The sequence below is a fragment of the Typopeltis vanoorti genome, chromosome 19, assembly GCF_054136105.1.
Source record: "Typopeltis vanoorti isolate ZY-2024b chromosome 19, IOZ_Tvanoo_1.0, whole genome shotgun sequence".
In the NCBI taxonomy this organism is placed as follows: Eukaryota; Metazoa; Arthropoda; class Arachnida; order Uropygi; family Thelyphonidae; genus Typopeltis; species Typopeltis vanoorti.
In genome coordinates, this window is record NC_143567.1 from 37,520,635 (window position 1) to 37,547,412 (window position 26,778).

Below are 26,778 nucleotides of genomic sequence, written 5' to 3' on the forward strand. Positions count from 1 at the left end.
TCCGTAATGAAAAGGTATAATAGAGTAACTATATTTATTTTTATAACTGGACACACATATTTCTCTGGAATACCACAGGGTGCACCCAGAAATCTTCTAGGGCACACCAGTGTGCCCTGGCGCACCCTTTGAGAACCACTGCTTTACTTTATAACGAAAAGGGGTGTGCATTTGAATTATACAATGACATGAATATCTAAGTCTTTAAGGCATTAGACGAGTTTCATTATCAGATGTGAGACAACACTTACTGGAGGCCTGAAATAGATTGTAGGCCTCCACAGTAAGTGATTTTCGATTTTTTTGTGGGGTAAAATTATCATTAATATACTAACCTTTTTCAATTGTTTATAATATTCTGATTGTTTATCTTCGTAGTCGTTAATGGGGAAAGCAAAAAACCTTCCTGTCTCTCTGCAGAACGTATCAAAGCAGTCTTCCTCTTTATCCCACTCAACTTCAGTAGCTAAACGAAGTAGGTACATAGGCAAACCTCCCAAATAAGGAACATAATCATCTAACAGCAGTGGAAGAGTTTTTAAGTTTCCCTGCTAATTAAAATTAAATATATAATATATATAAAGGCCTTTCTAGTCATAAAATATTTTTAACAACAATTAAATTAATCTCAGCAGTTTAGTACAATAATAATCTTAATGGAACAATAAAAATCTTATTAAAACACTTAAGGAATTGAACAACGTAGCTAAGGATATAAATTAAATTATACTTTAATATATATTTTCCAATATTTCGGCAACGTCACGTTGCCATCTATCTTCTAAAGGAACTTACAAAAAAAGGTACGTGCACGTAGGCACTACAACACAGTAACTGGGAATGAAGAGATGAAGCTATTGTTCTCCTAAAAGTCCTGATGGTGCCCTCTAGCAGACTAAGTAGGTGTTCTTGGCCGTTGGGCTGAAGGTCTGCTGATGTTAGCCTCCCAAATTTGGGGCAGTTGCATACAACCAAATTTGTTGAGGTTTGGAGAATTTCTTAGGGCTGAGGCTGATTCCATAAATAATCTTTCAAATTTGTATTTGCTACGGTGTATTACTGTAGCTTTTTTCCATTGTATTCTGTGGCGTGTATCCAGAGCATGGTCTGCAAGACTAGAATGGCTGTAATTGTGAAACCGGATGTAGTCCTTGTATTCAGAAATTCTGATATTCACTGTCCTGCCTGTTTGGCCAAAGTAAGACAGTTTACAACTGCAAGGGACCTGGTATACCTCAGCCCTAAGAAATTCTCCAAACCTCAACAAATTTGGTTGTATGCGACTGCCCCAAATTTGGGAGGCTTACATCAGCAGACCTTCAGCCCAACGGCTGAAGGTCTGCTGATGTAAGTATGACATAGTTTATGACAAGTTGTTTGCTGCCTTTCTCAGTATTTTGTTTTGGATTATAAACTGCTTATAACTATTAGTTTATTGTTGTTAGTAATGGCAGATAAAAATCAAAGTAAGGGTACTGTTGCTTCCAGTGAAAGAAGAATGGTAAACCTATTACATTAAATTTATTGATCAAATTGAACACAGAAAGAGGTTGTAGGCTAAACTTACCCCACATTAGTGTTGTTACAGTTGTTAAACATGCAATTTTTGTTTGCATAAGTCACATAAATAAATGCTTTATTTATGGTGTGCATATACATATATGCATGCACAACTGACACACACACACTCAGTTAGCTTTGCATCAGGAACCCCCCCCACCCCTGATTTATATATTTGGCACTATAACAAAGTACCACACAATATCAACATCACATGTAGCTATTATAAATAGGCACACACCTATCTTCTGTATGTAATTAGTAAATGTTTGCTAGTAATGGGGAAATGTGGTAACATAAGCCCATTTGGGCAGATAGTTGGGATCTGAAGGTCTGATGTCAGTATTTCGAAAAGAACCACACTTGTTGGTTGCTTCCATACTACTGTATCAATGGTGTACCAGCACTGGATTAACCATGAACAGGCATCCAGCAGAAGCACTCACATTGGTCAGCCATGCGTATTTGATGCTAGAATTGAGCACTGGGTCTCATGACTAGTATCTCAGCAATGACATGCAACTGTTGGATTCTGAATGAAGAGAAATTAAAATTATTAATACTCCCTTCAGAATCCAACATAATCCACCATATCAAAGGCTACATTTGTAGATATTATTTAATGTAAATCTCTTATTATGAACTATTATTCATATAATTATCTTTGAGTTTTTTTATTTAATTATTTAATCTAGGATATGTATTAATGATGGAAAGGACTCTGTATAAAAATAATGTTCAGATTATTTTATTTATTCCTATATTAATAGTAGAAGAATTTGTGTTCATCATATTTAATTATATATTATTTGAATTGAAAAATATCCTTTTATTTAGTTTCTGTATATAAAGGTATAATGTTATGTAATGCTTATGTACTGCTCTAATTGTTGTCATGGAGACGGAGTTAAAAATAGAAGGTGCGAGTGTGTAGTGCGTGAGTTATGGAATGTGAGATGGAATTGGTATGAGCGAGACGGTGAGAACAAGTTTGGGCGGGAAAACGGAGTGAAAATATATAACCGGAAAGCGAGAGTAAACAGGAGCAGTGAGTAGCAGTTGGTCGGCAGAGTCAGCACTAGAACTAGGGAACTGAGTACAATTGGAGCACTCAGCACAGTAATGGCACTGAGAACAGTACAATAGAGATGAGGAAATAATTTATTGGCAGCACGGAGTTAAATAAGAGGCTGTAGTACAAAAAGTGCTGTGATCAGATTACAAAGGACCGAAATGTAAATTGCCAACTCAGAATATTGATATGGAATTCTGAAGTTAATGTTGTATTCCAGAGCTTTCAAGGAAGATTAGTAGAAAGCTGATTCTATTGTAAAGTAGTATATGGGGAATATGTAGATTTTCTAGTGCAAGTGTGTCTGCCTATGTGATGTGCTGAAATTAAAGATTACGTTAATTTAAAGAAGATTACTTTTGAAATGTGTAGCTCCAGTGTGATAATTAACTAAAGTTTTAAGTGTGCCTCAGTGAATAATATGTGCAAAGATTTATTCCGATAAGAACAGTTGTACTTTATAGCATTTTAGAGTGAAGTTATAAGAAATTACCTCCTTCTGTTAAATCCTAACATTAACTGTGGTGTTTATGCTGACATTAGCCGAAGCTAGAAGGTTAATAGTCTTCCCTCCCCCCCTTAAGGTGATAGCTATCTCTTGACTGAGCTATGTGATTTCTGACTAAGGGATAGATAAAGAATACTATTGTAAAAATATTTGCTGTGAATTTCAGTGGTAAAGAACTTTAGAACTATCTTTGCCTATTAGGGAGAAATTAGATTTTGAAGCTCAGTGTTTAATACCAAAAATTAAGTGAATGTTATGTGTAGTTGAACTGAGTTAATTTTGCATTATCTTGTATCCAAAGTATGCTTATGTATATATTATATAACCTTGCATTAAATGTTTTGTTTTATTGATTTCAATTTGTTGTTAGCCTGATTCTTTTCCACTGCACCGTTCATAAAATTATCAGACCTAGCGGGAACCTAAAATGTTAATGTAAAATTCAGCCTATATATAAACATTAGACTGCTAAAGTTAATTAATATTTGATTACACTATTTTGCATAGACTAATCTGAATACAGGGTGGTGCAGTATAATAGAAATTTCCCTATATTCGGATTAGTAATCAATATACAATTAATTAACCTTAATAAGAACACCGTTAAAGCAAGATGGCGGATCAAAAGGCAGGAAAGACGATCCAACACAACATTCACACAGCTCACCCAACCAGTACAGTAGGGCAGTTTGACCCATTTCCACATGCACTGTACATTGCTACACCTAGGGTTCCACAACAAGAGTACCCATGATGATGATGATGATGGCCAGGTATTGCAAACAACAGGTCGCATGGGCCAAGGAACATCAGCAATGTACCCTTGACAGATGAAAGAAGGTCATCTGGTGTGATGAGTCCCATTTCCTGCTGCACCATGCTGATGGCCAAGTTTGTATGTAAACAGTATGAAGCCCAACCTCTAGTTGTGCAGTTGGCGTTCAACAAGCTGATGGAAGCGGTGTTATGGTCTGAGGAGCTTTTTTCTGGCACACTCTAGGTCCATTGGTTATCATTCTACAAACAATGAATGGTGACTGCTACAGGAACTGTTAGCCAACCATCTCCATCTGCAGGAGGTTTATCCTGACCACAGTGGCATCTTTCAACAGGACAATGCATTTTGTCATCGGGCTCATACAATTACTGAACATGACAACAAATTCATCACATTGCCTTGGCTCCCAAACACTCCTGACTGTAAACCAATTGAACATGTGTCAGATGCTAGAACAGGGTGTGAGAAATGCTGATCCTCCTCCTCCACAGAATGAGTATGAACTGACAAAGTTGCTGCAGCAGACATAGGTCAAATTATGCATGGAGAATGTTCGACACCTTGTGGAATCTGTTCCTAGGTGTCTGCAAGCCATGATTGTCCAGAGAAGCAGATCAACATGTTAGGTGGGTGTTGCTAATGCTGAGCTAACTCAGTGTGTGACTGCTTAAAAATGTTATTAAACCATTACCAACTCTACTAGTTAAAAATACAATGTTAAAAATTCAGTTCATTACAATGGTCTGAAATCTAATGTGTGATATGATTATAGCATGCACTCAAATGATTCAGGCTACAATATCTTCTCTCATCAGTGTCTTCAACTGATCTTCTCACCAATTTCAAGTGAGGTGAAGGAAACTTACTAAATTTAAATGCTATCAAAACATAGTCCTGTCTTATTACTCAGAAGAAAGATCTTGCTTTGCTCCCCTCCACTGATAATTTTCCAATTTTCATTCCTTATTGGGGAGAGTTTTACATGCAACTTTTCCTGAGAACATATTGCATTAAAGCCTTCTCAGTCTCCAAAAGACTGCATTTGTTTCATTCAAAAACACTTGTTTGATTTACAACACTTTATAAATCCCAAATTTGATCAACCTTGGAATAATGTTGTCACATTTGGGATGCTGGATCCCAAAATCCCCTTGAGAATTCTTAATTGTATACAAGAGGCAATTCCACCTAACAGATGACTCTCTCTCTCTCTCTCTCTCCATCCATTCACTTTCTCATTCAGCCACTCTGTTTCTGCATTATGCTTTTTTTTTTCTTTTTTAGACTCTTTTTTAAAAAAAATTATTTTAGGTACTTTCATGGGCACTGCTCCAACAAACTGGCAACTACTATTCCCCTGATTTTCTTTAATTATAAAAGAGGCTACTGATCAATATTAAATGTCATACTGGTCTACTAAATTACATGTTCTTTTCAATAACTTATTGATATCAAATTATTATATGTTAATAAGTAGTTATATTTAGTATTTTGCCTAAAATAAATTTTTAGATTTCATTAGATGCACTATAACATCTGGAAAAACTAAGCTGTAAAAATAATTAATGTAATTCAAATTCAGAGAGAATGTCATTTTTTTTTCTTTTTCAGATCAAAATGGAATAAGGATTTATTTTTTTAAAATTGGATACTGAGTATTCAAACTAAAACCAATGATCAGCATCCAATTATATTGTGTATAATAAGAAAATAAATAAAAATCACTTCAAACCTTATCAATTTCAAAGGAAAAATAATCCTCTAGCATTTCTGCTTTTGATTTCAGAAATTCTTGAATGTACTTTGCTAGTTCATCTTTGGGCCCATCATTTTCTGTCCATCCACTTTCTTCACTGTTCAATGCTAACATAGCCAAATCACAGATTGGAGCTGGAGGCTAAAAGACAGTTTTGCTACATAAAAATTATTGAAATAACACCTGAACAAAAATTTGAATTTATGTAAATGAAAACTTTGTGTAATGCATTTATAAATTATGAGGTATTTAAAACATAAGATAACAGCACATTACACATGAAAACAGACTGCACACTAGGAGCTGGGGTATTCATCTAAGTGAAGAGAGTATTTGGATATTTCCTGATATGGCCATACTATCAGTTGGCAAAAAACAGGGTCATAGGTTGAGTTGTGCAGCATTATTCAGTGTCTGCAAATTAAGGATATCACAATGTTCAAAATTGAGAGTCAGATGTTATAGAAAATTTTTTGAAAATTAAATTTGCATTATGGTGAAGAATATATGTATTAAAATTTAGATATTCCACAAATTAAAAATGTAAAATGAATTTATTTAAAGTTAAGGAGTTACTAATATGGCATTTTATAAAAGTAGTTATTTAAACATGCTTATTTTTGTATGTCACACAAGACATTTTGAAATGTTTTTATCTTTGGCTACTAAACTCTTGCTTAGATATAAAATAAATTTACTTAATTAGTTATTAAAGCTGAACTGTGATTTTGTATGAGCTGTCAAAAGTTTTGTAATGTTAGTACTGTTTGTATGTCTTCAATATATGAAGACTGGACAAAAATTAAAAGTAAAAAATGGAAGACTGAGAGAAGATATCCTTCTTATAAAGAGATAAGTGTAAAGTTTATTGCAATCATTAATCATGTGATTTATTTCAGTTAAAGCTGAATGGAACTTGATTGATTTCCAGTTAGTGTAGAAATAGGCCCAGTAAAGCTTGAAATAGATAACATAAAAAACACCTATCTATACTGGTGCACTTTGTATATTAAACCAATTTTTTTCATCCTAACACACAGTAAAATTTCCATTAATATAAAATAATTAATAAAAAACGTTTTAAATACCAACTGAAATACTTTTTTTTCATAAGCACAAAATAAGGAATGTTCATGGGTATTAATGTTACATATAGGAATGTAAGACATGACAACTAATACATAACATAAAATGGATTTACAGTACATATACATTTTTATTAGTATAAAATTTTCGCCCTAGAATCAAGAATAGACATCCTGGGAATTACAGAGACCAGATGGAATGGAGAAGGTCACTTCAAGTTATTTACTCAGGTGGTGACTCAAAACATCATGGGGTAGCTGTGATACTGAAGACAGCTCAGGCAAGAAGCCTTCTTGGTTATAATCCCATTAATGATAGGATACTCTCTATTAGACTTAAGGCTCAGCCTACCAATGTATCAATTGTGGTAGTTTATGCACCCCACATGGATAGGCCTGAAGAAGAGAGTGAGGAATTCTATGAAAACTTACAAACTGTTTTGGACTGCCTACCAAGGAGAGACATACTGTACATCTTAGGGGAGTTGAATGCAAAAGTGGGAAAGTGTATGAGAGTCAGGCCGGAGTGTGGCATGTTTGGTCTGGGTGAACGTAACACCCATGGTGAAAGACTGTTGGAATTTGCCCATGCTAACAGATTAGTTATTACCAACCATAACATCCATGATGGACCTATACTTGGACATCTAACATTGATAGGTCAAGGCACCAGATTGATTACATCCTGGCTCTCCAGCGGTGGAAGACAAGCATATCTGATGTACATACTTGTCCTGGAGCAAATTGTGGTACAGACCATCAGCTAGTAAGAGCCAAAGTAAGACTAAGACTCTGAAAACTTCCAGGTCAGACACATCCCACTAGATTGGATATTAGAGTAATTCCTAATGGATTCACAGAAGAAACATCAACTCGGTTGGATGATTTTTTGGAGACCAATGAGGAGAACTCACCAAAAATGCTTTGGAAAGGAGTCAAGTGATAATACAGGATACAGCAAAGAAGTATCTCGGCCAAATAAGAAGACCAAGAGACCCATGGATATGAGATTCAACATGGGAACTAATCAAAAGAAAGTAGTTGGAAAAACAAAGAAACACAGGGACTGAAAAATACAAGAGATTACATAGAGAAGTCAGAAGAGCCATCAAGCAGGACAAGGAAAAGTTTTATACTAATAAATGTGAAGAAATCGAGTTCCAGATGAGAACGCATGATTATAAAAGGATGTTTTATTTAGTTCGTGACTTAAAGCACAAGTTTAAGCCTAAATTGAATGTCATCAAAGACAGGAATGGATCATTACTAACAGAAGAGTTGGAAATCAAAAACAGATGGAAAGAATACTGTGAGGAACTGTACAGCAGAGTGGATAAAGAAAATGTGGAGCTCTCTCACCAAGAAAATTTTGATTTGGAACTGACTCCACTTAGGCATGAAGTTGAAAGAGCAGTTAAGCAGCTTAACAGCAATAAGGCCCCAGGTGCAGATGAAATCACAGCAGAGTTAATTAAAGCTACAGAGGATGGAGGGATAAGAGTGTTTCATAGACTGATTACAAAAATATGGGAGACAGGATCATGGCCTAGAGACTGGAAGAAGTTTTCATACCACTACATAAGAAAGGTGATATGAAGGTGTGCAAGAATTATAGAACTATTAGTTTGATATCTCATACAAGCAAAATTGTATTGAAGATCATCTAAATAGGATTGAGGCCAAAGTTGAGGCAGACATGCCCGAGGAACAAGCAGGTTGTAGGAAAGGTAAGGGGTTTAAGTCTTGAATGAAAGGTTTATTATACTGTAAAATATTTCATTCAGATTTAACAGATACAAAAATTCCCAGAGAAAATGCTTGTATATAGGTATAAGTGAAATTATTGACAGAAGTAAAGAAATAATCGTTTAATCATAAATGCTCCTATGTATTATATTGTTAGATGTTCTTGTAAAACTGATAAGAGAAAAATTTTAGTGAAAGTTATGTTAAAATGAGAAAGAGAGATCTAAGTATACAAAGAGATAATCGGCTTAAAGAAATAACCCCAGGCAGTCATGTATGCAAGGTCCAAGTTGCACACGTGGAGAACGCAACGAGGAGTGAATGGTACTGGGCGCAAGAATTTTGGGTATAGTTTGCCCACCATTTCTAGATCCCTTCTTGGCTTTGTGCCAAGAATAGTCGATTCATGCTGAAGGGGAGAAAGAAATGAAGGATGTACGAATTGGTCGCCAACATGCGAAATCACGTGCTTTCTTGTCTGTCGCTGTACTAGTACTAGCTTGATTTTTGTTGTTCTCTTTTTGCATTATTTTTTTATTATTAATTTGTATGATGGATCCAGTACAGTCAACAAGTTCTATTGTTACACGTTTCAGTAGCTCTTGCAAAAGAATATTGAATAATGTGCTGACATTCTGCGAAAAAGAATCGTCAGAAGGCTGTCTTCTTGTTCCCCTTTCTCAAGTCATAAAACGTGCAAGTGCAATTGTGGGCATATCGGGGTTGACTGTTACAAGAATTCGTAGGGAATCAAAAGGTGAAGGTAAGCCAAAATTTAAATCTCCTAAAATAAAAAAAAGCGCCAGAGTAAAGAAAACCATCGAAACCGTAGCTTTGAATGATTTTGATGTAGATGTTATAAGAAGAGCTATTCACGAATTTTACGTATTCGAGAAAAGAGTGCCAACTGTTCCGAAATTGATTCCTGTGCTTAAAGAAAAAATTAATTTTCCTTGGAAAAGAGAAACTTTAAGGAAAATACTTCATGAAATCGGATTTTGTTTTAAAAAGTCCCAGAATAAAAGGAAACTTATCATGGAGCGAAGTGACATTGTTTTATGTAGAACGCAGTATTTGCATGTATTAATACTCTACGTACATTTTTCCAACTGTTATACAAGCAAAATAGTTACACTTTAAAAACAACAATGTTCGTAAAAGAAAAGCTAAATTTTCCGGCCTGTAATAATAAACAAACTCAGTTTGTTTATTATTACATCCCAGAAGACAGACTGATTACCCCATTATCGGAATGGATTCTCCTTTTTCTGACATGGTGGGCGAACTATACCTGCTGGAAAAGAGTGACGTAGTAGGAGAACAGCTCAGCAAGGATATACAGAGCTTGGTGACACCAACTCGAGGCTTTTCTTTTGTTCGGGATTCCTGTTCCAGTCATTCCAGGAGAAGGTGCGTGAGAGTGGCCGAAAAGAACGATGTCCAGTGGCAGCTAAGCGGCCAGATAGCGATCCAGTGCGGGCATAATCATCGGCACAGCGGTAAAGCCAATCAACATGCGAAACTACGTAGACTGAACCTGGAAGAGCAGCTTCACCCACATCGAAAAAGGTGATTCGTGATCTTAAACACTAGTTGTCCTACTTGAAGACAGCTGACAGTAAGAGAGGGTAACAAGCCATGTGAATTTTTTCGGAAGATAGAGAGAAAAAGCAAGAGAGAGAAATCCTGATGCTCGGTAATGTAGAAACTTTTCATTTCCTTTGTATGCAAGAAACAGTTAGTGTGCAATAATGTGCAGATATGCCCAGTGATTGGACTTACAAAAAAAATGAAACAGGACTTTAGTATCTAATCAACTAGTAGATTGTCTTAGCTCTGAGTAAGAATTCATGTACAGAGTGGTATTGAATTACTAAAGTATGTAATAGCCTGATAGTTCTTGAATCTAGAATAAGATAAATGCTTGTACAAGAATGTTAGTTGAATAGGATGATGTTAGAAACTTAACTAATTGTGGATATTGTCTCACAATGTTCAAGACATGGCGCAGCTTTAACAAACAAATTTTTCAAATTCTGACATGGAGTTAATTTCAGATTTGTATCAAAGAAATTTTGCTCTATCCGGGGGGGGGGGGGGGGGCAGTTTCTTTGTCTACCAAGTTTTGCACATGCAAGCAATTTAAGTAGTGGCCATAGAACAAAAAGGGTGAAAGCAAGCACGAGAATTTATGTCAAGTAATAGGGATATTCAATAATAATAACAATTAAAAGTAAAAAACAATAATGCACCTAAAACAAAGAAAGGAAGTAAAAATTTAACAAGGGCACCAGAGATCAGATCCTTTGCCTTAGACAGATCATAGAAAAATATAAAGAATTCAGACTCCCTCTTGTAATGTGTTTCTTAGACTACTCTAAAGCTTTTGACTGTGTTGAGCATGTGAAACTGTGGGAAGTAATGAAAATAATGGGTTTCCATCAACACTATCAGGTTGATAGCCAACTTGTATAAGGAGCAAGAAGCCACGGTAAGAACAGCTATTGGACTGACTGACTGGCTTCCAGTTGGAAAAGGAGTTAGGCAAGGATGTTTACTTTCTCCTCATTTGTTTAGCATATATGTGGAGGACATCATGCGTGAAGCATTGGATGAGCTCAAGACAGGAATTAGGACAGGAGGTAGATTGATCAGTAATCTGAGGTATGCTGATGATACAGTAGTACTCCTTTGTAATGACATAGAAGAACTAAGACTAATTCTTGACAAAGTTAACAAGATCAGTAATAACAGAGGTCTTCAACTCAATCCTAGCAAGACAAAGATTATGGTTCTCAAAGAAAATACAAACAGAGAAGCTCTTGAGAAACAAGTGTACCTTAATGGAGAAAGAATTGAGAAGTCAGCAAGTTTGAGTACCTGGGATCCATTATTAATGTGAAGAATTGCTGTTCAGAAGATATCAGAAAAAGGTTAGGAATGGCTAAAAGCAACAGTCAGAGACCTGTCTAAAATCTGGAAGGATAGATCTATCTTCATGGGAACAAAGTCAAGGATTTTGGATGCAGTTGTTTTTCCAACAGCAACTTATGGATGTGAGACTTGGAACCTAAAGAAGTCAGATAAGAAACGGATATCTGCTTTTGAGATGTGGTGTTACAGAAGGCTGCTGAGGATATCATATACTGAAGGGCGTACAAATGAATGGGTGTTAGAAAAGATCAGTAGAACTTTAAGGCTCCTTAAGGATATTGACAAAAGAAAGTTAAAATATTTTGGACACACAGAAAGGATGGAGGGGGGACTTCTCAGAACAGTAATAGAAGGTAAAGTTCCTACAAAAAGAGGCATGGGTAGAGCATCAATGAGATGGATGGATGGATGGATGGATGGATGGATGGATGGATGGATGGTGTGTGTGTGTCTGTGGAATGACATATCTTCAGAGTTGAGGCTGCCAGAAAAGCAAACAACAGGACTACATGGTGAGGCCTGGTGTGTCACACTGCTGAGCATCGGAGAGACCATACGGCATCTGTAGATGCCCAGTGAACATAGAGAGAGAAAGATAGCCGTGAGTAAAACTCTGGCTGACATCTTTTCCATGGTTGTCAGAATCCTAAGGCCTTTGACCAATTATGCTGAACTAGGACAGGGAACACCTGCTATTGATGAAATATCGGGGCTGGTTGAACTTTTGCTGGCCATTGCTTTGGGTGAATTCAGGGAAAGCATATGCTATGATTATTTCCCAGAACTTGAAGGCATACAGTTATAGCAATAACAAAGAAAATTTTTAAAAATTCAAGACAACTTTAATAGACATGTTCCGGTTTTGTGACCACATGTTTATTAGAGAACTGTTTTTAAAATACTAAACAAGTCCTAAAAATAACCCAACAAGTTTCGTTAGTCGTAAGACTAACATCTTCAGGGGTAAAGAGAACTAACAGTTTAAAGCACAAACCATAAGAAATTACGAAAAACGAGTTCATTTGTTGGCATTATGAACATCAAAAAAGTTTGTTAAAAAAAATCGAATAACAGATCTATACGACCATTAATGTGTGTTAGTTGGACACGATGCTATTTGTTGTTGCGTGCTGTGGTTCATGCTCACTCTGTCTGAGGTGTGAAGTGGGTAAATTTTTAATAAACGATGACCAAACTTGATTTAAAATCAAACTTTGGTTTTTGTTACACTGCATAGGAATTTTAATTATATTTGCTACCTCTTTGAATTTTTTTGTGAAAGAATTCTTATCAATATAGGACATGTTTGTTCTATCCTAGAGTACTTCATGACCGGTAGAAGCTGTGTGATATGCTAAGCCAGTTTATGTTCTCTCTTCTTTTGATGTTCGCTCATGTGGATTTCCCCCGATCTCCCTGTCTGGCCTACGTAGCAGATGCCACAGGAACAATGAATATTATAAACCCCTGGTTTTTTCATTCGGTGATGTGGAGGTTTCAGAGGATGAAGAGATCTTGATATTTTTTCAAGTGGCAGGAAAGACACTTTTATGTTGCCTGTATAGTTAGAATGTAAAAGATAAATTTGGCTAATTTATCTGTTACATTCTTGATATAAGGAAGGGTGACTGCATTCTTGAAGTCTGGTTTATTTAAGTTTTTTGTAGGTGCTGTGTTGAGAATTTTCTTAACTGTTTTTCTTCTGTACTGGGGATGTTGTATGCTTTATCCCTTAAGGTTTTTATTAGGCCTATTTTTGCTTAGGGTGGTGGTGTGAGGTAGCATGAAGAAATCTTCCTGTGTTTGTTGGTTTTCTATAGATGGAGAATGATAACCTGTTTTTTTCTTTCATTTATTTCTATAAGGATGTATAAGAAAGGAAGTTTTTATTTTCTTCTAGTTCCGGAGTGAATTTTATGTTTGGATGTAAGTTATTAAGGTAGTCCTTAAATATAATCAATTCTAGTGCTGTTCCTGGTCAAATGATGAAGACAATTTACAGTAATTTAAAAACAGTTCTCTAATAAACATGTGGTCACAACACTGGAATATTTCTATTGAACTTCTTAACCACAGAAACCTACGCATGAATCAAGACAACTTTGTCTAAGTTTCCAAATTTAAATAACTAATTTTATAGTGTGATAGATTGTTGACTAGAAGAAACATATTAAGGCAGTAACAAATTGTAAGGTAATCCCAACAGATCAAGTGGCACAGCAACACTGGCTGCTGTGTGCAGACTTTAAAATAAGGTCGAAGATAAGAACCTTTGGAAGCCATGGGAGGAAGACAATTAAGTGGTTTTGCTTAAAAGAAGAGAGTGTGAGGAACTGTTTTAGAGAGTTGTTACAGAGGATTTCGGATGGATAGCAAGTGTGCAAGATTGGTGGAGACATAATTCAAAAGCAATTCTAAGCTGTGCAATTGAGGTGCTTAGTGAAACATCCAGTAAGATTAGAGAGCAGAAGGAGAGTTGGTGGTGGAATAATAATGTACAAGAAGCAGTGACAGCTAAGAGGAAGGCAAAGCAGAAGTGGGACGAGTCAAGAGTGGAAGAGGACAGAGAGAAAAAGCGAGAAGCCAAGAGAGTTGTTGCACGGGCAAAGGCCATGGCATATCAAGACCTTTATGATCAATTAGAAATAATGGAAGGACAGAGAAAGATTTATCGATTGGCAAAATGTAGAAATATGGCATCAAAAGACATTGTACATGTGAGGCAGATCGAAGGCTCTGGAGGAAGCGTATTAAGGAAGGATGTGCATGGAGAATATATTTTGAAGGGCTTTTGAATGAAGAAAATGCAAGGACTCACAGAGAAGATGGGGATGGTGCAGAACATTAGTAGAGTGGAAGTGAAGGAGGCCATAAAGAGGATGAAGAATGGAAAATCGGTGGACCCTGACAGGATCCGAGTGGAGGGATGGAAGGCACTGGGGAAAAGGGGATTGACCTGCTGTGGAACCTGTTAATAAAAGTTTGTCAACAGGAAAATATACCTGAGGAATGGATAGAAAGTACTGTTGTACCCATCTACAAGAGTAAAGGGGATGCACAGGACTGTAAGAATTACAGAAGAATAAAGTTGATGTCCCACACAATGAAAATCCTAGAGAGGGTTCTTGATGGAAGACTAAGGAAGGAGGTGGAGATTGCAAAAGAGCAATTTGGCTTCATGCCTGGTCGATCGATGATAGATGCTATCTTTGAGTTATGGCAGATGGTGGAAAAGTTTCAAGAGAAGAAACGGGAGCTACATCTGGTATTTATTGATCTGGAGAAAGCGTATGATAGAGTGCCAAGGCAAAAAGTCTGGAGGTGTCTGAGGGAGAAGAAGGTACCAGAGAAATATGTTATGCTGGTGCAGGAGATGTACAGAAATGTGAAGACAAGAGTTCAGACCTGCTTGGGAGATACAGAAAGTTTTCCAGTGATAGTTGGCTTGCATCAAGGTTCAGCATTAAGTCCTTTCCTGTTTAATATTGTGATGGAGGTGGTGACGGAGGAGGTGAGAGAAGATGTGCCTTGGACTATGTTGTATGCAGATGACATTGTGCTGTGTGCAGAATCAAGAGAAGAAGTGGCAGCTAAACTGGAAAGTTGGAGGACAGTACTGGAAGAGAGAAGTATGAGGCTGAGCAGAAGTAAGACAGAGTATATGTATTGCAAAATGGATGGCAGCCAGGAGACAGATCTGGAGGTGGAAGGAAATGTCATCAGGAAGGTCAGTGACTTTAGATATTTACGTTCAACAATGAAAGAGGATGGTGAGGATGAGAAGGAAGTGGGACGCAGGATACAAGCAGGATGGAGGAACTGGAGAGAGAGAGAGATGGCTGGAGTGCTATGTGATAAGAGGGTGCCTGTCAATCTAAAAGGCAAAATCTACAGGATAGTAATGAGACCAGCAATGATATATGCTATGGAAATTGTGGCCCTGAGGAAAAATAACATCAGCAGGATGGAGGTAGCGGAGATGAGAATGCTTATGTGGATGTGCGGTGTGACCAGAAAAGATCCTATCCTCTGAGAAATGATTATTAAAGGGGAACGTGAAAGTTACGAACTTAGGAGCAAAGATACAGGAGGCAAGGTTGAGATGGTTTGATCATGTGATGAGGAGGGAGGAAGAGTATGTAGGAAGAAAGGTCATGCAGATGGATGTGCAGGGGAGGAGAAAGTGCTTATCCTATCCACTTATCCTATCCACAACTTTGCAGATGATAGTTCTCTCATTCATCCTACTCATCTGACAAACCATGCAGTGCACAGCCATCCCAAACATCAAGATCATTTACAACCAGTGCCTTAAACATTGATCTATGTACTATCCTTCAATGGAGCGAGAACAATGTGATCACCTTTGATGACACCGAAACAGTCTTGCATTTTCTCTCACAATAAAGATCTCAGCTCACCTACTCTTACCTTCAGTAATATGCCAATCATCAGACAGGATCAGCTCTCTCTGCTTACCACCAGCCTCTCCTACCTTAACCGCATCACATCAACAGCTTACTCAGCATCAAAAAAACTAGGCATTCTCTTCCCTTCAAGATGCTGTTTTACATGAAACCAACTCTTTTATACACAACTCCCAAATCTTCCCATCATTAGAATACTGTTCACATTTGGGGTGATGCACCTAAAAAAATCTGGATGCTGTCCACAGGAAAGTAATTTGGCTCATGGATGATCCATCTCTATCTTACATATTAAAAATTTCTACTTTGTTTATTCTACAGATACTGTTGCACCTATTAATACAAGAGCAGCAGATGTCCAGCACCTGTTTATTGTACAACTGTAAATGCACCAAACCTAATTCTCCTCTCCCTCTTCTATTCCTCTGAACAGCCTTCCTCAAGAAGTATTTCCAAAGAACTGCAACTCTTCAAAAAAATTTCAATAAACTGAGTCCTCATCTGCAGCCCTTAACACGGCACTGATGTGCTTATAGGATTAATAATATTAATTAATATTAATGTATGGGATTAATAATATTAATAAAAAACAACAACTGATAACATAAAACTGGCCAGGAAAATGAATTTAATTATTTAGAGCAACAATTACTGCTATATACATTCCAGCAGAAAGATTACAAAATCAAAAGTTATTTCCACATGTGCATTTACTTGTGGCACCAAATGATGAGTGAACCATTACTGGAATAAATGTTTCATTTCTAAGAATTTTAAAAAATATATAGCATACAGCCTACAGATATACAAAAAAAAATGAAAATATAAATTTCCCATAGACAATTGATAGGAAATGCAACTCTATGCTAAGAAACAGGATATTTTAATTTTGTAACATACAAATGACAGAAATCAGCAGAATGTATTGATGTCTCAATTTTGCATCACTGAAATTAATGAGCTCTATATAAAAAGGAATAACAAATAGCTAGATTTTTAACATACAGTACACAAATGGCAAAAATAGCCCAGCCTGTACACATAAATCTTTGCTTTTGCTTTCAAAAGTCAGAATAAATATCATTTTTTAGCCAACTGAAAGCAAATGAAAGTTTGCAATATAAAATGAAAAACTAGCAAAATGAATAAACATCAATAGTGTATAGCTAAGTAACTGCAAGCAATATTCATCGTAAATAAATCAGGATTACATCTATTAGGATATAATTCGAAAAAAAAAAAAAAAAATTATAAATTTGTTTAAGGCATCATTTTTTTTTTTTTTTTTAACTGACCAAGTTATGGTTTTTTGGTTATATTACTCATTTCATGTCACATTACAGTTTAGTACATACTCCTATATATATATATATATATAATGATATCTAGTGTTAAGAGAAAAAAGAAAAACACTATTAAATTCAGATTACTGCACAGGAGCACTAATGCATCACAGGAAAGTGCAATTTCAGGGATTTAAAAGTTGGAGAATTGCTATTTTGGAAGTCAGATAATTGGTAGATTAATCTATATCAATATCAAATAACCACAGAATCTGCTGGAGTTATCAAAAAAAATAATAAAATAAAGAATATTAATAAATAGCAGCAATAAATAAAAGAAGTTTTGAAGAGTCTGCACATGTGACCAAAAGTTTACAAATCTTATCAACAAGAGTGAAAATTTTGGAAGACATCCCCAGAACTACAAAAACCAATAAACCTCCTTTACTTAGCTATATAACAACTTTTGGCTGGTGCTGTGTTTGTTGATTTTTCATATCTGTGGAGAATCTTCAAAATATCTATAGCAACTGTTACTCTTAATATATGATCACCTGTGTAAATGCATTAAAACTTTTTCATTCTTCCTATTACCACATATCATACACACCCTGTGTTTGTTCTTACCTTTTACTAGTGGTATTATATGTCTCATGAAAGCTGGTATGTTGATCAATAACATGAACAGTCAGGTTAAAATTTAAAAACAAAAATTAATTGATAAGAGTTTGTTTCTCATCTTAAAATAAGGTCTAAACAAATTCATAGATGAATAACCTACATGAAATATTTAGTATTAAAAAATAAAAAGAAAATATGGACTTACTAATAGATTCATTGCCCCAAAGTTACCAAAGTCCTTAATCATCAATTGGTAGAAGAGTTCACTACTGCACAAAAAAAAATACTCATAAATACTCTCAAATAGCTGTAAATCATAATCAAATAAGGGAGGGGAAGCCAACAGGAGTTTTAGTCATAAAATAATTGATTTTATTAATAATACTAAAAAACTAATCATGTCTACAATTGCACAGATGGCATGATGTAAAGAAAAACTTGCTTTATCATAATAACAAACACATTTTGTTAAAGTAAATGCATAATAAATATATTTAAGCCATCCTTGGCACAAAAACACACCAGAATCAGAGTATATAATGTTCTGTGTAAACCAACTTCATTATATGGAAATGATGGACCATAAAAAAGAATGAAAAAGGATTCAAACATGAAATTTCTCAGAAAAACAGCAGGATATACTGAGTAGGACCATAAAACAAATGAAGAAATTTTACAATACCTGAATATAAAACCAAAATTAACCATTATATAAGTAAACATAAACAAAAATGGTTAGGACAAATAAATCCAATGGACAATAGCAGATTGCAAAAAATACCATACAGATATAAAATAAATGGGAAAAGAAGAATTGGAAGGCCAAGAAAGTAATGGCATGAGACTGGAACAGGCTACTTGGCCTAAAATCCATGACAGGAAGAAGATCATGAGAAATATTTTGTTTGCCCATTGATTTATGCAGGTTGATAATTATTCTCAGTTATTGTCAGGGAGCATTTTTTCTAGTCAGAATTCCTTCTCTAGTTATGTGATTGCCCTAATGCCAATTAGTCCTAGAGATTGTCTGCACGGATTCATAGAAATCTTGCCTTGCAAGTGTAATGCACTGGTTTACAGGAACTAACAGCAATGCTCCTTCCATATCTGGTGAAATCATTAATACTGTCCTTGAAGAGAAACTTGTGCCATGAGGTTTCTTTAATTCACATTAAAAAAACAAAAGTAAAAAACAAAGAAATAAGTAAATATTTATTTATATAAAGTCATATATTTCAACCTGAATATTACAGGCCACCCTCAGTGGCCATGATAGTAATTACAAGGTAGAACATGAACAATGGATTGATTTGAAACAATAAGACTCATGATGTTATACATGAAACAACACAATAGCATAACTGAGAAAACGTATTATTAATTATTCATTAACTGTATTCAAAAAAAATAAAAAAAAACCTTTAGTGATGTGTGAACAGGCCTCTCCTATATTTTAGATAGTAAGAGGCAGGCATTCAGATTTAAGTTCAGACAGTGAAGTTAAGGCCTCAGTGCTTTCATTCAATAAACGCTCAAATTTATAGTGACACAGATGAAGTAAGCATGACTCAGACCATATGACATTGTGGTCTGTATCTATTCCGTGCTGTCCCAAATGAGATTTCTCACATTTCCTGTTGCTAATGTAAGGTGGTGTTTTTGTATTCTCTTTTCTACTGAGCATTCAGTTTGCCTGAAGTAAGAACAATGACAGTCACAAGGAACTTGATAGACACCAGGCCTGTAATATTCAGGCTGAAACATGTTGCTTTAAATAAATATTATTTACTTATTTTATGAATTAAAGATTATTAATTGAAATAAAGAAATAAAGTGAAATAAAGAAACATTAATATTGTCAACTTTTCACTAAAAAAAAATTTAACCTGTAGAAATAGTCTTATAGTCGAATGTTTGCAATAGTAAATTTACTTTAAAACGGAATTATGGCATTATAATTACTGTTATTATGAATGCTCTTCAGGAAGCTTAAGGACTCATAGGAAGTGCCCATTTAGACATTAATACATAAATATCTATCATATCTCTTCTTGAGATATTTACCCTAGATATGCTCACATCTAACAGTAACCATTCCACATGCTCACCGCATCATGTATTATCCCAAATTCTACCTCCACAACTCATACGCTGCAAAATCTCACTTGTGTCTATACCTTAAGATACCCTTACTAATTGTGGCTTTCTATCATATACTCTCTTCTCCATCTAATTCTCAAACACTGAAAGCCGCATTCTCTCAATCTACCCTCATTCTGGCCTGGCTGGCTCAGGGGTTAACACATCTACTCTCCAACTATCAAGTCTATGGATTTGAATCCCATTATGGGCACAGATGTTATGACTGTCTTTAGGTGGGAGATGAATTTCATCACTTAGTGTGAGACCACCACCCTGCTTACTGGAGGCTTGTAGTGGCTTGAAAAAAATCCATGTTTGGTCTGTAGAGAAGGATTTCCAGATAATGTAACAAATAAATAAAAATACAAAAGATATTTAAAATTAATAAAACCAAAAAATTCATAGCCTAGCCACAGTGCAAATGTACTGTAGGTTTACAAAAACCTTTAATGGGCAGTCACATAAAAATGCACAATTTCATAGGCTAGTTGTCATTTTGGTGATTTCCTACTGAATCCTTTCAACTATCCCCCTTCCCTGAAAACCAGATGATCCTATGTGGATACAGTAGTCCAAATGTAGTCTTCTCAAAATATTATAGAGGAAGAATGACATCCATATTCCTACAAGCTAGGGTTCACTTTAACAGCACTGTTAACCAATTCAATGACCTAACCAACTTAGCAAGTGGATCTTCAATCTGAATACCCCCCCCCCCAAGTCTCCAGCTATCATTGTCTACTTCCAAAAAATTTCAATTAATATAATACTCTATATGCAATGTCCTTCATCTAAAATGCATAAACTTACACCTGATAAACGATATTCATTATCATTTTCCCTTATAATCAATTTGTTCAAACCAACCTCCACAGATTCTGTAATACCCACATCTCTTACCACTCCCTGTTGTAAAAATAATCATAATTTAAAATTATGAATATTTTTACAAATTGTTTATGTTAGTATATTTTTAGTTTTGATTTCATAACACGTATTGTCGGCACTTGTGATGTGCCTGTTATTGATGTTATTTGTCAAAATGAATTGTAAAGCATTTAAAAAATTTATGTACTTACTGGATTTGAATAGTTGTGTTACTTTCAGAAATTTTATTGCAAAATTAAAACTAGTGTTATGTTTTGAAAAGAGATTCTTGTTAAGCTAACGGAGACAAGTCAGCCATTATACCTAACTTCTTGCTTGCAACTTTCATGAAGTGCGCATGCTCGCTGAGGAGTTTTATGGATGATTGACAGCTGACAGAGAGAGCATTTGGTATCGAAGTAATGGAGGAAACAAGAGAGAGAGCTAATAGAAGTTTAAGAACACAGACCATAAGAATTTTGTTCTTATGAAGTTTATTTAGTTTTATGTGATAGTTTGAAAGAATATTAATAGTAGATTCCGAAAAGAAATAGTAAAACTGTGTGTCTTTAAACTGGAGGAGTTGAGACTGTCAACAAGTAATTAGTAAATAAAAGAAGATATTGCAGTCGACGTTATAAAGGAATGTTCGAGGAAACGCTGAATGGAAAGTTCATCCTTAAGGACACCAGATATGTTTGTTATTTCTACTGGAAAGGGTGACGGAATTAGCTCAACTTAGATATGTTGTTTTTGAAGTAGCAGACGAAACTTTTTTCTCCAGTACAAAAATTAATAAATTGTGCGTCAAACTGAACTGCAAGAGGTAAGCGTATTTACACTTCAGTGAGAAATAATATTGTATACTACATACGGGCAGTAAGAAACGATCCTATGGAAAAGAAGACGAAAATGTTGATATGTTCAGAAAAAGCCCTAACGAAGAAACTGACTATGAACATTTTTGTTGTTGTGAAAACAAGGTGTTTAGTCTGGTAGACGTGATTAAGTATATGTTAATCAATCCTGTAATAGAACAAGATGTTTAGTCTGATAAACGTATTAAGTATATGTTAAACAATTCAGTAATAGAATGAGTCAGAGAATGGGCAATTTTAATATTTTTGGATAAGGAAATCTCTAAAGTGTAGATTTATTTTAGAAGGCCTTAGTGTATATTTAATAATAAATGTAAATAATAATAATAAACACTTGGAATAAAAAAAATCTTAATAGAGATAACCTCATAACAAATGGCGATTAATAATCTCTTCTCAAAACACCGTGATTAGCATCAATCAGTAAGTAATTGAATGTATCACATTCAAGACATCCTTCAATGTAATCATCAAATTCCTTATACGTATATCCTCAAGGGGTAAGGATACTATGACAGTGCTACATGAAAGTTTGCATTATTCCTAACTTTCTCTTGACAATTTTCCACCAAATTAGTCTTATCGGGATTCCAATATTGTCTGATCTTATATTTCAGTCTTCTAAGCCACTAAGAATGCAGTTAAAACTACATTCTTAGTTTTATGTTGAACACAAGAGGTTGGTTGATCAACCTATAGTACATTAGTACAGTATATGGGTAAATCCTGGTGTTATTATTAGCAATAAATCTTCATGGATTCAAAAGACTAATCATAAACGGTATATATAGTCACAAATAAGCTCATCAAACCATACTTTAAATTCACTCTATGTGTTCCCATTTACCAATCTATGGTAGATAATGCACACCATACACACAAACCCAATTTACATGCAAAGAACCTGCTTCTCCCCCCTTACTCACGCCCTCCTTGCACAGCTTCTAGAGATGGCCTCTTGTTCTACCCATCTTCCATTCTATGAAAAATTTCTTCCACATTAATCTGGTAACATTCCCTTACCAACTTACACGCCTTTATCACATATCTTCTGCTTCTCCTCCTCCTATGAGACACTGCAAACAAACTATATTTTCCCAGTCTTCATGCCCCACATTCCAAAAAGCACCACCATAGTCAATGTTCCCTGAACACTTTCTAATATATCCTCATTCTATAAAAACAAGGTAACCAAATCTACACACAATGTGAGACCTGACCAAGACCTCATACAACTATAACCTGTTTATTTCTGCTTGTCAAAGCTCTCAACATCACTGCCATGATCTGATGTGGTGATTACACAACTTGTGACTCCTAAATTTCAGGTCCCTATCCATCACCAGATCTCCCATCTCCTCCTTCCAAATTTGCCCACCAAGTGCATACTTTATATCGCATTCCTTGTCTAACAAATTTCAAAATCTTACATTCTGCAACAGTGAACTGGAAGTTCCACTCATACAATTTATTCAATCCTTCTGCAAGGTCAAAATATCTGCTTAACATAATAAATTTAGTTTTATCCTTTATCCAAGTGTAAGCAAACAAAGTTTGTGCCTGAAGTATCTTCGGGACTGAGGCAACTCGTGGTAAAGGTGGACCAAGCTCTCATCACTCCTTGTGGACATGCATAATGGTATTCATTAAGGGAAGGGCCACTACCCAGACTGATTTCGACCTTTATTGAGGTCTCGTCAGTGGGAGCCAGACCCACAGGTGGTGATACCAAGGTGGAAGCAATGGAGAAGTCATATTTACCTGTACAAGTTGCCAAAAGGTGTCTTACCTTATTATTAAATTACTCTGGATTTAGAGAAAGATGTTGGAAGCTCTTTTCCACTCCCAATGACGAGACCTCAATAAAGGTCGAAACCAGTCTTCAGGCGAAAACTTTCTTTGCTTACACTTGGATAAAGGATTAAACTAAATTTATTATAGTCTAACCGAGTGGGGGGGGGGGGGGAACTTCCAACATCTGCTTAACATCACAATTCTTCCCAATTTTGCATTGCCTGCAAAGAGTTGCTCATCTCCAGCTAAACCCATCCCAATATTCTTCATGTACAAGTTAAGCACAGTATGTTCAATGGCAGAACATAGCTGGTCAGGACTGATGTGCACATGCTGTGATATGCTGTCTTTCAGCCCTAGCAAGTTATCAGGATGATCCCGATAATTCCTGTCTTTGAGAAATCCTCAGAGCCAGAAGTCACAGGGAGTCAGATCAGGCAAACAAGGTGGCAATGCAATGGGAAACGCATGGCTGATCACTTTAGCTTTTGTGAAATGTTCTTGAAGAACCTTCTGTATGGATTGACGAATATGTGCAGGGGCCCTATCCTGCACGAAAAGACTAAATCCATGCACAGGCACTGCTGTAGCTATGGCACAACAAATGTTTTTTTATATAACATGATACCTCTTGGCAGTAACTGAGCAGGTCACAGGCCTGACTGCAAATGTCCTCAAAGAAGAACAGTCCAATGATAAACAAAGCTGTAAACCTGCACCAGACTCTAACTTTGGGTGAATGCAAAGGAATTTGATGGATTGCGTGTGGGTTTGGCATAGCCCATACCTAACAATTGTGAGTATTTGCATCTCTGTTCAAGTGAAAGCGAGCCTCGTCTCCCCACAAAATCATTAAAATCAAAATGAATGCGAATGTCAGTTGACTTTAAAAGTCCTGCAGGTGCGACTTCTGTGTCAGAGTTATGGGAATGGGTAGAAATGCAAAATCTTCTGTAGAATTTTAGAGACAGTTGTGTAAGGCACAACCATGTGCACTGCAGGAACCAATGCTGCTGTTATTCATGGCCTGCTCCTCCACAATGGCAGTAGCAACTTCATTCACTTGTTGTGAACTGATTGAGTTGTGACCTTTGCCTGGTCTAACTCCAAATCATCTGATCCCGTTTCTTCAAAACAACTAATCACTGGTTGCAGAGCACATGGAGATAGTGGACCTCATCAACGTTTGTTCATGCAATGAAATTCGCAGAGTGCAGCAACAGCACTGAAATTGTTTAGGTAGTGCAGCTTCATGAGCAAAGCACATTGGGGCAAGGTCAGTGCCATCACTGCATGGTATCAACCAAAATGAAGGAAAAAATCCCATCTCCATCTTTGTAAACCCTCCTGGCATCTGCTGAGTTATGATATATGCAAATTCTATGCATTTGGTGTTTACAATGCTCTTGGTGGTGAATTTTGGAACTATCTTTTTTTTTTCCTTCCCCTCAGATATCATTTATTCTTGACATAATGTATTCCTGCAAAGTTTCACAGCATTTGGATCACTGAATGGCATTCCACAAGGGGGTACTTTAATTTTGATCACCCTGTACTTTGCTAAATCTCTCCATGCTGGGGTCCATTTCCTCTGGCATTTTTTTTTCATTGTAAATTTTTGTTGGGAGCTTAAATTCTTGTTCATCTGCTTTTTTCTCTTCTACTTCTTTTACAACTTTCCGAGCTTCTAAGCTCTATCAGGTATTCATGTGAGAGTTGTGCTTTCATAGTGTCCACTAACTGCTCTCCTTCTTCACTGTCAACCCCAAACTGCAGATCTCAAGCTAGCAGTACTATCTTGTCACCCATCTTTGTAAGGCCTAGTCTTTTTTGAATTCCATGAATGTATGAACATGCATTTTCAGCAGCTTCTTCCAAACACCTTTCATACTCTCTGCTGTCACCTCACTCCATACTGAATCTGCAAGATATTATCTTCCTTCCAAAACTATATGAGAGTTTTCTAATCTATGGTAGATACAACATTTCAAGAAAAAGTATTTCTTAAATGAATTTCCTTGGAGGCATAATCCCATCCTGATACATGGATATTGGAAATCAGGTGATATTCGGTGAATGTGTTAATGGGATGGCTGTCAAGTGCAAGATTGCATGGTCAGAAGAAAGTTACATATGCTTAAAAATTATGCAAATTTTAAAAGTTTCTTAATTTTATAATTAAATCCGTTCTTATCAATACATAAAACTGAAAACTACCAAAGTGGTACGACAGTCAAGAAATATTAGGCTTATGCCATTTTATATATTAAAATTGCAATTATAGGAAGATTTTCATCTAATATGCTATAGCACTTACCTGAGATTATGTGTATTAGCTAAAAACAGTTTGGTATTGTGTTGTATTAAAGCATATTTATGGTTAACACAACCTACAAAGGTGTGATTTTGTAAAACATCTTTAAGACCTGAAATTAAAAGGAAATATAGATCATTATTATCATCCAAGAAGAGTAAATTTTGTCTTAAAATTGTGTTATTTTTATTTATTTATTTACTTTTTTTATGAGCATCCATCCAAAAAAGGTTACAAGCCTATTCTACAGCAGTATCATGGGTGAGCAAAGACATATAGTTCAATGTTCTAAAGACTTTAAGGAAGGAATACACTTTGTGAGGAATGCTGTTCCAGAGAAGAAGCAGGTTTGTTGTGTTTGAAATTGGACTTAAAAGGGATGTTAGGGATGTGTGCATGGAAATTTTCCAAGTCATTTCATGCTTTTAATAAGCAGAGTGGTAGTTGGATAAAGGATTAAGCAAGAATATAACTTCTTGGCATCTTTAATTTAATGCATAACCAAGTAAAAAAAAAAAAAAACTTCAACAATTACCTCTAATCCAGAGTATTTTAATAATGTTCACACATTTTCAATACTTATATATGGGAAATATATAAATTCTGCATTACTTCAAACTTAGTATCTCTTCTGGGTCTGGCTCCCACTGATAACATTTTAATAATGTTCTTCTTTGAACTTGATTCTGGGAATTAGAGCAGTTCTGCTTGGTGACAGGTTTTGTCTGCCACTGAGTAGCATCACTGATGAGATAGAGAGAATTTTTGGAGAGAGAGATCATCCCCTCCCCCATAACAATACCTCAATCGAGGTCAAAACCAGTCTGGAATACTAATTATGGAATACCAAGCCATTAATATGAACTCATTAGCTTCTTTATACAAGTAGCCTAATCATAAAGAAATTTCACATGCAAACTTTGTTTGCTTACACTTGGATAACAGATCAAGCCAGAATAAAATTTCTTGGCATCTTTAATTTAAGATCAAGTATGAAAATCGTGTACTACCAG

General features: G+C 35.8%; 1 protein-coding gene across 2 annotated transcripts in view; it reads right to left on the bottom strand.

The window, feature by feature from the left end:
* The window catches only part of Mlh1 (DNA mismatch repair ATPase Mlh1), a 426,615-nt gene that overhangs the window by 11,506 nt on the left and 388,331 nt on the right, over nt 1-26,778 (bottom strand). The window contains exons 13-16 of one of the 2 annotated variants that reach the window (XM_090408883.1): nt 25,769-25,877; nt 17,976-18,039; nt 5,651-5,815; nt 336-548 (exon numbers count right to left, since the gene is read on the bottom strand). In XM_090408883.1, the coding sequence (XP_090265009.1) occupies nt 336-548; nt 5,651-5,815; nt 17,976-18,039; nt 25,769-25,877 (551 nt within the window). Of the gene's footprint in view, nt 1-335; nt 552-5,650; nt 5,816-17,975; nt 18,040-25,768; nt 25,878-26,778 lie in introns of both variants that reach the window. The other variant, XM_090408882.1, reaches the window with a different exon arrangement.